This window comes from Myxine glutinosa, chromosome 1 (genome assembly GCF_964187855.1).
Source record: "Myxine glutinosa chromosome 1, kmMyxGlut1.1, whole genome shotgun sequence".
NCBI lineage: Eukaryota > Metazoa > Chordata > Myxini > Myxiniformes > Myxinidae > Myxine > Myxine glutinosa.
Genome location: NC_136261.1, coordinates 73,826,751 through 73,839,838, shown reverse-complemented (window position 1 = coordinate 73,839,838; position 13,088 = coordinate 73,826,751). Strand labels below are relative to the sequence as shown.

Sequence of the window (13,088 nt, the reverse complement as noted above, 5' to 3'; positions counted from 1 at the left end):
TCGCCTTCCACTTCGCCCGGCTCTTCCACTGTTGCCTCGGGCCCGCTCCCGGACTGTCCTGCGCCTTGTCTGCCGCTCCGGCCTTTACTGTCTTGTTCGCCGCTTCTCCGACTGGGTCATTGTACATAGTCTGCTTTTCTGGTGGCCGTTGCGGCTTTTTGGCCATTGGTCTGCTCTCTGCTCGGTCCCGGCTCTGCTCCTGGCTTCGCCTGCCCGGCTCTTCCACCGTTGCCTCAGGCCCGCTCCCGAACTGTCCTGCGCCTTGTCTGCCGCTTCGGCCTTTACTGTCTTGCTCGCCGCTTCTGGCAAGCCGCTTCCACTGGCAAGGCCTACTCGTCCTCCTCGACCTTGGCCTTGTCCTCGTCCCCTTCGCTCCTGCCTGAAATGGCTCGAAGGTACTCCGCTGCAAGGCTACTTCTGCTCAACATTTACTCCACCCCATCATGCATCTCTGCAATCAAATACCACGGACTCCTGCGACGACCCAGATATATTCATAGAGGCTCTGGTCGTAAGTTTGTTTACTTACAAACAGGTCACTTCATTCCCGTACTCTGGTCGGCTCAGCGCACTCCCACTCATCGTCCCAGCGCACCTGGTCACAGCAACGCACATGATCGCACCTCCTGTCTGCAAACCCTGGCTAAATCACCTGAGTTCATCCCCACCGTACAAACAAACATGAAGCTCACTCTGTTCAATACCCGGTCCCTCAACAACAAAAGCCTCATCCTGAACGACTACATTCTGGATAATAAACTGGACTTTCTCTGTCTCACTGAAACCTGGCAACAACCTATGGACTACTTCTCACTCAACCTCACTACACCCAATGGATATTCATACATCAATAAACCACGCTCGGAGGGCCGAGGTGGTGGAATTGCCGTAATACACCGACAGGACATCAAGACCAGCCTCATCTCCATCTCATCTGCTCCATCATTTGAACACCTGACTTTTAAACTCTCTGGTCACACGCAGTCAGTCATGGCTGTCGTCTACCGCCCTCCCAAACCACACCCATCATTCCTGTCTGACCTCTCCTACTTTCTGACCCAGCTCTGTTCCCTCTCCCCCTCAATCCTCCTCCTCGGTGATTTCAATATCCACATGGACTCCACTGACTCCACAATAACCACTGACTTCACTGATTTACTCACCTGCTTTAACCTCACTCAACATGTTAACTTTCCTACCCATAACCGTGGGCACATTCTGGACCTTGTCTGCTCTACTGGATTAATTTTGCACCAGCTCTCTGGCTCTGACCTCACCCTCCCTGACCACTTAGCCATCACTATGACCATCAACATCCCCACCCCAGCACCAAGGCATTATCGCACTATCAACTTCCGTAAGCTAAACGCTCTTTCACCTACCTCATTCTCATCCACCCTCTCTGAAAAAATGTCCACTTCTCCCTTCGTTGACCTCCACACCCCTTCTGACCTCACTGACTACTACAACCACACTCTCTCCTCCTGCCTTGACCAGCTTGCACCTATAAAAACCAAAACAGTTTCTTTCACCCATTCTGCTCCCTGGTTTACCCCTGAACTCCGCCTGATGAAAACTCGTACTCGCCAACTTGAAAGACTCCGCAATAAAACAGGTCTCACAATTCACTCCCAAGCCTACAAGGACCACCTACAGCACTACAAAGATGCCCTCTCCCGCGCCCGCTCCGCCTACTACTCTCAAATTATCCACTCTGGCTCCGGAAACCCAAAAGCACTCTTCTCTACAATAAACAAACTCCTCAGCCCCCTGAACACCACCTCCCAGTCATTCACAGTAGAAAACTGCATCTCTTTCCTTTCATTCTTCCAAAGCAAAATTGACAACATCTACAACAGCTTAACCACCACCGCACCCACTCCCCCTCAAACTACCTGCCCCCCCCCCCCTTATCCTGCCAACCCCTGTCTCAGTTCTCCCCAGTCTCCCCTACTGAACTCTCTGAACTCCTCATAGGAATGAAAACTGCCACCTGCACTCTTGACCCCATCCCCTCCAGCTTTGTCAAGGCCTCCCTTCCTGCTCTCTCTCCACTTATCACTGCAACAATAAACTCCTCCCTGTCTATAGGCATCGTCCCACCATCCTTCAAAATTGCTGCTGTTACCCCCATTCTGAAAAAACCTGGACTAAACCCTGACACCCTGAACAACTTCAGACCCATCTCCAACCTACCCTTTCTGTCAAAAGTTTTGGAACGCGCTGTAGCCACTCAACTCAAACATCACCTCTCTGCCAATAACCTGTATGAAACATTCCAATCCGGATTCCGCTCCAACCACAGTACTGAAACTGCTCTCCTCAAAATCACCAACGACCTTCTCCTCTCCTCTGACGCCGGCAACCTCAACATTCTCATCCTCCTCGACCTCAGCGCCGCCTTTGACACCATCAATCACACCATCCTCCTCACCCGACTTGAAACCACCTTTAACATTACCGGCACTGCCCTCTCTTGGATCAAATCATACCTCTCTGACAGATGCCAGTTCATCTCCATCAATAACTGCAAATCCCCCACTGCTCCCCTCCCCCAAGGTGTCCCCCAAGGTTCAGTTCTTGGCCCCCTCCTCTTCATCCTGTACCTGTCCCCCCTTGGTCACTTAATCCGCCGTCATGGTCTCCAATTCCACTGCTTCGCCGATGACATCCAGCTTTTCATCTCCACCAAGTCCATCTCCACCGCCACCCACTCTATCCTGACAAACTGCATCACTGAAATAAAATGCTGGTTGCAAATCAACTTCCTCAAACTCAACTATGATAAATCTGAAATAATCATCATTGGCCCAAAAACGCTCACCAAATCCACCCATAACTTTGCCCTCAACATCGACGGTTTCCCAGTATCCACCTCCCCTCACATCCGGAATCTTGGCATCATCTTTGACCAAACCCTCTCCTTCGACAAATACACTAAACAGATCACAAAGACAGCCTTCTTTCACCTGAAAAACATCGCCCGTCTCCGTCCATCCCTCTCCTCCACGGCTGCAGAAACCCTCATCCACGCCTTCATCACCTCCCGTCTGGACTACTGCAACAGCCTCCTCTATAGTTCACCCTCAATAATCACCAATAAACTCCAATACATTCAGAACTCCGCTGCCCGTCTACTCACCCACTCCCGGGCCCGGGACCACATCACCCCCGTCCTTTATAAGCTTCACTGGCTCCCCATCCCCCAGAGAATCCAGTACAAAATCCTCCTCTTGACCTACAAAGCCCTCCATAACCTGGCCCCATCCTACCTGACTGACCTCCTCTCCAGACACACTCCCACCCGCAACCTCCGCTCTGCTGGTACCAACCTCCTGACCTCCCCCCCCCCTCCCATCCGGACCAAATTCAGATCCTGGGGGGACAGGGCCTTCTCCATCGCTGCTCCCACCCTCTGGAACTCACTACCTCACACCATCAGAGACTCCTCCTCACTCACCACATTCAAAACATCACTCAAGACCCACCTGTTCAACACTGCGTTCAACATTTAACCCACAGCATTTAACCCCTGACTATCTCTTCTCCTTCTCCTTCCTTTTGCTTTGATTATTTACCTATTGATTTTTGTCTTTTTGCACTTGTTTTTTGCACTCTGTCAAAGCGCCTTTGGGCTTCTTGAAAAGCGCTCTATAAAATAAATGTATTATTATTATTATTATTATTATTATTATTATTATATTGCATACACACAAACTAATCGGGGATAAATTAATTTTACCTTTTACATAGCTGCAAAGGCTCAGGCACCATAGAGCAATTTTTTTTAAATCCCCAAAAATGGACCTTTTCTTTTTCAAAATTTTCAAAATAAAAAATGCCCAAAACACACCCAGACACTCACTGATGAACGTGTGAAAGTTTGACGAAGATCCGTTCAGCCATTTCTGTGAAGAATGGTGACACACAGACAGGCAGACAAACGGCTCTCTTATTTAAAGTACTAGTACACCCGCACACTACGGGAGCTGCAGAAAGGGTCAATCATCTTTGGGGTACTGTATATAGATTACAGTCGATCGAAGGTCGGATCTCAAGAACATTGGGTATGTGTTCATTTACCAAGTTTCTTGTGGAGAGATCGCCAAGCGGTTAAAGCATTCGAGCAAGCACTCCATTCAAAACCCTTGAGGAACGGCTGGCTTGGCAAGCGCTAGCTAGCTGCTTGGTAAATGAGCACATCCCTGTCTTCCTCCCTTTGTTTCGTATTAAACAGCAGGAGCGAGTTTCAAAAGTTCGCTACAAAAAATGCAACGGCAGTGTTAGAAAGGGCCATGATATTAACCCAACATTTGTGGGTTATATAGAGTACAGTAGATCTTTGCTCAGTTCTGTAAGTAAACCTTACTTCATGGATGTCGGGATTCCTCCAAATTTCTTCATTTAGTGTTATAAAGAGCATTAGCAACTGTTTAAAAAGCTAAGCATACGTGTTTGTGGTTTATAATATTTTTACTTCCGGTCGAAGCCGTTGCTCCCACGGAAACGTCATTATAACTATAAGCCATTTATACACGTTATCACTGCAGGAAAAACGCCTTGGGGAAGTGGGACATTATTAGTATTGATATTGTTTTGTCATAACATTAATAATATGCGATTATCATTAATTTTGTTATTCAAAGGGTCTTTGGAAAAACGCCACGAAAAATCTTCTTCTTTGGAAAAACGCTACGATCAAGCTAACTCAATACGGCTATACACCTCAACACGCAACCCATTGATGGCAATGCCGGGGAAAACCCGCTCGGGGAAGAAAACCCCCTTGGGGAGGGGGGCAAATGAATGCTCTACAACCTTCATTATGTAACCCTTGGTCATCCTGTCAAGTTTGGTTGAGATTGGATAAGTAAGGACGGAATGTATTGGCGTCAAAAATTAATCAGACAGATGGACAGACACAAATGGCGTATTTTAGTATGATAGATTTTGGAAAATTCAAGAGGGTGGGGGAATGGGGTTGGGAAGGAGACACATACATAATTTATCAAAAAATAAAATGTGACAACTGCCCTCGAAGTTACCGACCCACATGATGTACGGAATAGTGTGGACTGGACTGGCATAAATGACTGGAGGGCATTTGGCCCATCATTCCTGCAGTCTGTGCCATACCCACATCCCAGTATTCCCACCAACTGCACGTAGTGCTAGACGTACAGATAACTCCAAATGGAAAACTACGCACAGTAGCCTGTTATTTTCGAACCACCCCACGCAATCTTTCATTCCATGCCACCTACTGGCAAATAAATTGGACTTCAACCCTTTCAGGAACTAAATTCAAATTTTATAACTCAATGACGAGCAGGCTTCTTTTTGTGAAAGAGCGGTAAAACAAACACCTTTTTTGCATTGTCTATTTATTACATCCCCAGAGGGAGCTGAAATGAGGGAATTGAAATTGAGAAAAGAAAGAAAAGGGAGGGTTTCTTGGGAGAGAAATGAGTTGAGAGAGAGAATACGCTTTGGAGAATATAGAAGGAAAATTAGGGAAGGGAATACACAGCATATCCATGAAGAGATCAATGGGCCCCATGCAGAGCTTTTGATGTCACAACATATTTGCTACAACGTTTCTAGAAGCAATTTGCAGTACTTGCTGATCAGGTGGCACCCATATTTATCTTTTGATTAGAGCTCACCCATAACCTCCTCCTCCTCCTATATAGTCATAGTCGTTGCGTCGTCGTTCGGATGCAGCACAATGTTGGGGTAGCCTCATTGGCTGAGTGTGCAGCTGTGCCGCTGATGCAGTGCCCTCCGATGGCTAAGGCAGGAATTTGGAATTTGCTGATGCAGTGCCCTCCGATGGCTAAGGCAGGAATTTGGAATTTGCTGATGCAGTGCCCTCCGATGGCTAAGGCAGGAATTTGGAATTTGCTGATGCAGTGCCCTCCGATGGCTAAGGCAGGAATTTGGAATTTGCTGATGCAGTGCCCTCCGATGGCTAAGGCAGGAATTTGGAATTTGCTGATGCAGTGCCCTCCGATGGCTAAGGCAGGAATTTGGAATTTTCTGATGCAGTGCCCTCCGATGGCTAAGGCAGGAATTTGGAATTTGCTGATGCAGTGCCCTCCGATGGCTAAGGCAGGAATTTGGAATTTGCTGATGCAGTGCCCTCCGATGGCTAAGGCAGGAATTTGGAATTTGCTGATGCAGTGCCCGCCGATGGCTAAGGCAGGAATTTGGAATTTGCTGATGCAGTGCCCTCCGATGGCTAAGGCAGGAATTTGGAATTTGCTGATGCAGTGCCCTCCGATGGCTAAGGCAGGAATTTAAAATTTGTTGATGCAGTGCCCTCCGATGGCTAAGGCAGGAATTTGGAATTTGCTGATGCAGTGCCCTCCGATGTCTAAGGCAGGAATTTGGAATTTTCTGATGCAGTGCCCTCCGATGGCTAAGGCAGGAATTTGGAATTTGCTGATGCAGTGCCCTCCGATGGCTAAGGCAGGAATTTGGAATTTGCTGATGCAGTGCCCTCCGATGTCTAAGGCAGGAATTTGGAATTTGCTGATGCAGTGCCCTCCGATGGCTAAGGCAGGAATTTGGAATTTGCTGATGCAGTGCCCTCCGATGGCTAAGGCAGGAATTTGGAATTTGCTGATGCAATGCCGCCCGATGGCTAAGGCAGGAATCTAGAATTTGTTGGTTCAGTTGTTAGCTCTTTCACGAGCCTCGATCTTGTATACAAAAAAAAAAAAAAAAAAAAAAAAAAAGTGCCCTCCGATGGCGAGGGCAGGAATTTGGAATTTGCTGATGCAGTGCCCTCCGATGGCTAAGGCAGGAATTTGGAATTTGTTGGTGCAGTGCCCTCCGATGGCGAGGGCAGGAATTTGTTGGTGCAGTGCCCTCCGATGGTTAAGGAAGCAATTTGTAATTTGTTCAGGATTCCGGCGATGACTCGCCTACTCTTTGTGAAGGACACCATGGGATCTTTAACGTCCACCAACTAATTCCGGCAGATGGTATGCCTATTTAACGTCCACCGGAGGGATGGCACACACGTTGATGAATGACGCTGCCTGTGAAACATCAGGATAGCAGTTTATAGCTGTGTCGGGATTCAAACCCATAGAGGCAGCTGTGAGTACCCCCAGGCCACTCTGTCAGCCCATAGTCATAGTATTGGTTGATCACAGATCAAAATGTAATGAAGGAGTCCCCTTGGAAATTGAAGCGTAGTTTCATATGAAGCTCATTTTGTCTTTAGCATGTTTAAAAAGAGTAACACCGGTATCCAACCGGTAGTCTACAGGTAGAGTATAATCAGCCTATTTAACTCAAAAATTCCTTGGCATAACTCAAAATTGATGGCAGTTAAGACAGGTGGTGAAAGGACTGGTATCTAGTGAATGTACTGATAGTTTGAATTGTCCTGCTGTGGATGAACCACATGCATGATGGGCCAAATAGCCTCTTCCTGTGTTAAACTTCCTTGTATTTCCTTGTAAATACTGTTGTATCGCCTCGTCGTCTAATATTGCAAACAGAATCTGGAAACTAAGATGGCGGATGAAGCCCTCATTTTTTCTCCCACCCACAATTCCTTGCGGTACATTTTAGTACACAGCCTCTTGTGTAAGCAGGTTCTGTAAATTGTCTTGTTATCTCTTCCGACTATGTTTCAATGTTTGACATTCCCTGCTGGTATGATCCGGCACTCCACAGTTCTTTTGTTTTTATTTTTGGATACATAGTCGAGGCTCGTGGAAGAGGAGCAAAAACTGGAAAAATAGGAGGGATTTGGGTCGGCCTAACGACGGTAGAAAAGATCATGGTGTTGGATTGGGAACGATCTGAGATGGTCAAATTACAAATCAAATCAATTTAGATGGGAAAAAAATCTTCCAAAATAATTGTTTTCCACCCCACAATTTTTTTGTGAAGTAAAATTCAAAACTTCTAACGAACCATAGATCTATATTGTCATGAATTACCTGTGTTTATTAAACTTTCAATACATCCAGGTGGTCAGGTACTCATGCCTTGAATGCGTTCTTCCTGAAATTCTTAAAGTCCCTGGAAATATTCATTTAAGCGTCTGGAGAGACTTCCACAGCAAGCAGCCTCATGGCATTCCGATTGTGCCGTGACGGGTGGAACCACGTGGAACGGGACGCACTCAAGCACATCGCCTTTTGCCGCCAAAAAGATTGTGTTTACCCTGCAAAGGAAATGAGCCCCTGCCCGAGCCGTGAGACACGATTAAATTATTTATCTGCTCCTATTTGAGATGGTCGGGCTAAAAAGTCATTAATGCCGATAGCGAGCAGGGGAGCGATGGACAAAGTGGAAGTTGTAGAGGAGCAAGTGCTGCTTTGGTGCCTCTGGTGTGCGTGTGTGTGTGTGTGTGTGTGTGTGTGTGTGTGTGTGTGTGTGTGTGTGTGTGTGTGTGTGTGTGTGTTTGCCAACACGTGTCGTTGCTTGTTATTTCCATATGCAGATTTTTCTGAAGGTGGAACAGAATCCTCTCTGGTCTCGAAGTGTCCACGTACATTTCAGTAACGGAAGTCACAATTCATGGAACAAGTTGTGAAGTTTTCTTGTTCTTAAAGTTATTGTCGCAGAGCCACAGACAGTTTCCAACTGCAGTTTGTTTGTTGTAATATCCCCAGGGATGGTTTCTAAGATCTACAGTATGTAAGGTTCTTTATCATCATTCCCATTGCTCCAGTTATTGCCACTCTACAATTTTGGCGCTCCTCAGCTTCCAGGATCTTTTCATTTCATTTTTGTCATCTTGGTATTCGGTAATTTTATTGATTTCCTCATTGTTTAGGCCAAAATCGCTGAGAACTGAAGCCTCAACTAGCAATGACGTTTTTTTCTTTTTTGTACCCAAGTCCTATATTCGGTTGCAATGCTTTGTTTTCTATGTTCATGCTCGATGGGATCATCAGGTCGTAGTTAAGAGTTACTTCCTTATTCTCAATTATCAGTTTTGGTTCACGTTTCCATGAGTTGTCTGGAACTGGGATATTGAGGTTTTTGCAGATGTGCCAGTGAATTACTCTACATACTGTTAGGTGTTACCCCCCCAAACCCCGGTTACGGTGCCCCTCAAAGTCTCGAGCAGGAACACGGCAGAAAGATGTTATTTTGAGTGTTCTAATAAACCAAGGTAAAACCACAGCAATACAATTGTAGAACAAACAAGTAATTGTATTAAGAACTCTCACATACACAATAATAACACTATTAAAGAAAGTACCATGAATATATCAGTTGCATCAAATGAACAATACATATGATGGTACCATCGTTCCCCCAATGCTCTCAAAGCAATAAACTCACGATACGCCAAACGTGAGTGGAATGTAACAATCTCAAAGTCCGTGCACGGATCCCCACGCGGGGTGAAGGTGGAAGTTGTGCAGAACTACAAAACAACAGGCAGGTATTGGCACGGTGGCGGACGAGGAGTTACAAGGTGAGAGGTCGATAATATGGGAATTTAGCCGATATGGAAACCAACGGCAATCCACACGATGATGTCGATATGGGAATCCCAATGACAAAACAAGATGCACCAAGTGGGAGGACAAAATGGTGAATCGGCCTGTAATGGAGGCGCTTGCTTTCCGTCCAACAATAGCTCACACTTGGTGATAAAACCTGAGACGCCGGTTTAATTGCAATCGCAATATGTGACGATGTCGCGGGCAATCCCTTTCCCGGGAAGCCTTAACTCATTCGTGACCAATATCCAAAAAAGTCCGCTCGCAGCCTCGATGCGACTCACAGCTGTCTCCTCCTCATGGCCGTCTCCTCCTCTCTCCTCTTCCGGTTTCTTTGCCGCGTTTTCCTTTTTCCTTCACAAACATTTATTTTTTACCTTTTACTGAAGTCATCTCCATTTCACACAAAAATCTTAACAACAATATTACCTGAAACTAAAATTCCTAACTGTATATAATAACAATGAAGGCGGAAGTGACGGATCCGTAACAATACCTTGTTGTGCCTTTGGGTGTACAGCTGTTCTGACATGAGTTTTTTTACATCCCGATAGGAGGTGGCTCATGCTTTCAGTTTCTACCTTGCAGAACCTACACTTGGCAGATTGACTCAGTCCTGCCATTTAAAAAAGAAACATTGGTATAATGTCCTTGGTCTTGGATATTTATTATAATTCCTTCTCTATCCCAGTTGAGCTGACCGCTTCTTAGCCATTACAATGGGTCTTCTTTGTTAAAACCAAGTCTGTAAAACTTTTTTTTAAATACATTTCTGTTCTTTTTTTCTACATCTCCCAACTCTTATCGTTCTCCCAGTTGTTTGTGTATTTCACTTTATATCTTTCTTTTGTCTTTTTTGCAATTGTTGGGGCTGTATTAGTAGCTGTTTCATTTTAATGTGGGGAATCTTTTATTCGCACATGTTTTTGGAAATTTCTTGCAAGATGGGTTAGGATACCTTTTCTGGTTTGTTGTTTGTGTATGCATACAAATTGGATTAATTGGTCTGTTGAACTTTTCACGTACTCAGCCAATCCGACAGTTGTCATTCTGTACAACTTGGTTGAGTTCCATCAGGCCGCTACCTTCTTGTCTCGGCAGATTCATTCTCGGGATGTATTGATTTCTTGAAGAACATTTTGGGGATGGTGAGGATTTTCCTTTTATATCTAGTTTGTTGATTTCCGATTGTAGCCAGTTGATTATTCCACAACTATATTGGAATACTGATATTGCGAGTTGGTTTATGGCTTTGATTTTGTTCTTTGGAGAAAGGTATGTTTTTGGGATCATCCTTGTTCTACGCAGGTATTCTTTGTTAATTGTTTTGTGGATTTGTTTGTGACATATTTTGTGACCCTCTTCTACTCTGAGGTAGTTGTATGATGCTTTGCTTTCGCGATCTTGTGTGTTGTATTTTTATGATGTCTGTTTTTGTTGGTTAACCATGTACGAATGTGCACTTGGCACTTTCCAAATTAATAGGTCAAATTCCATTTTTATGTCGTCAGAGTACCTTTTTACTAATCGGAGTTCTTCTGCTAATTTCTAGTTTAGTGCAAAGAGTTTTAGATCATCCATATACAGTAGATATGTCACCTTTCTTGTCTCTTTGGATGTTATCTTATTGGACATTAGGGAGTATCCATGTACTTGCTCATTAATGAAGTTGCTCAGTTGGTCCAGGGCCAGGCAAAACCGAAATTCTGAAAGTTTGGAATTGCATCCAGGCCTGGACTTTTATAGTTTGACGTTTTATGAGTTGTTGTTTTTTTCTTCTTCAATTATCACTAGGGGCCTATCCTTTAGATGTTTTTTTCTTTTCCAAATGTTGGATCCACTCTGCCTCCTCATTGTGTTATTTTGGGTCTTCATAAATTCCTTTCCAGAAATCTGATGCATGAAAAAAAAACGCATTAAACTTTCCAACCGCATTAATAACCAGCTTTGGTGGTGTAATTGTTAGAGCGTCCGCTCTCGAGTCTGGGGGAGGTCAGCGGTTTGAATCCCGGCCGAGTTACACCAAAGACTTTAAGGGGCTCTATGGGGTGAGGGGGAAAGGGGTATGTCGTCCCTCCCCCTCCCCCCAAATAGCTATTTGCTATCTTCTCCGAAACTACATACACAAATTCAATGAAACTTGACCACAACCTCCATCACTCACCTATGATGTACCAAAGTTTGTTCACAGCATAAAAATGCTGTCCAGGCCGTCGTTTTCAGTTTTATTTCATTGTCTTGTGACAACTTCCCCAAATGAAGTTATTGTGTTAGCAGCAACTACAGAGTGCGAGTTAGAGGGAAAGAAAGATAAATAAATGGGGAATCAGAAGGAGGAGTCCCCTGCCAAGCTTATCTATGTACCTATACCTACCACTGTGCATTTTGGGGAAGAGGTTTTGCATGTTTATAGATCTTGAAAATTAGTATGAAAAGTAAAGTAAAATTTAAAGTATGAAATGCATGTTTCAATAATAGAATGTGTGCATAACAGGGGTGCCTTGAAACCTTGCATTGGATGATTGTCTGTAGTATCGTTTTGAATCAGAGTACGGCGGCCATTTTTAATAACATAACGAAGCACATCTCGTTCGCTTGCTCCACTTGACGAGCGGCTTGCAAAGCGGTGGATATGGAAGGTGTAAGGTAGCATATATGTTGTAGGTATTCCTTGCTCCCCTCCCCTCTTCCCCACGTCTTTGCCAACTTCTCGTATTCAATCATTAAAACCATCGGTTTGGTACCTTTAAGGCACTATGATGAGTGCATCTTTCACCCAAAAAGGACTTCCAAATGTCTTGTTTCACAGGAGAGGACGGTGTTGTGTTTGGAAAGTTTGGTCAGTCGGTAGGGAGCGCTGTCCCTGAGTGATGGAACAATCCATTGGGTATGAGAGCCATCTTGGAATAAAAAAAACGCACATGGATAAAGATTGTGCCTGACATTGCTTGTTGTTATGGAGTAAATACAACAGGTGGGAAAGAGAAAGGTGGGGACCGGAGTGTAGGAGACTTGGGGAAATAAGTGAAGGAACTTTAGAAAGGAATGGGAGTAAACTGGGAGTTCAATCTGGACCTGAACTGGACTGTCTATTTTTTTTTTCCAAGCTCACTTAGCTACCGGACCACCATTTTACCTTTTCAATACATGATGGTTACCTCCGCCACCGAAGGTGGATATAGGTTATGTTTTCACCCCTGTCTGTCTGTTTGTCTGTCTGTGAGCAGGATATATAAAAAAAGTTATGGGCAGATTCGGATTAAATTTGGTGGACATGTTGGGTGTGTGACAAGAATGAGTTGATTTCTCGGAGCTGATCCGAATCCAGATATGGATACAAGTTTTTTCTGGGTTTTTTTTCATGCCTCCGCCAACGAAGTCGCTGGAGGCATTATGTTTTTCCGTTGTCCATCCGGCTGTCTGTGCATGCGTCCGTCCATGATACATTTTCATTACCGCGATATCTTGAGAACGACTGAAGGGAAGTCGATTTGGTGCAGATAGGCATAATGAGGTAATCATGATCTGATTCGATTTTGGGGTCATGAGGTCAAAGGTCACATGTAATGTTAGGTACAATTCCTGTTCCTATGATCAGTTGTGAAC

The 13,088-nt window shown here is 44.9% G+C and overlaps 1 protein-coding gene across 3 annotated transcripts in view; it reads left to right on the top strand.

The window, feature by feature from the left end:
- The window catches only part of LOC137425176 (ERI1 exoribonuclease 3), a 317,378-nt gene extending 305,960 nt beyond the window's left edge, over nucleotides 1-11,418 (top strand). For 2 of the 3 annotated variants that reach the window (XM_078773392.1, XM_078773408.1), the window contains exon 10: nucleotides 10,584-10,734. In XM_078773392.1, the coding sequence (XP_078629518.1) occupies nucleotides 10,584-10,605 (22 nt within the window). In that variant the 3' untranslated portion in view covers nucleotides 10,606-10,734. Of the gene's footprint in view, nucleotides 1-10,583 lie in introns of all 3 variants that reach the window. The other variant, XM_078773403.1, reaches the window with a different exon arrangement.
- The last annotated feature ends 1,670 nt before the right edge of the window (nucleotides 11,419-13,088 follow it).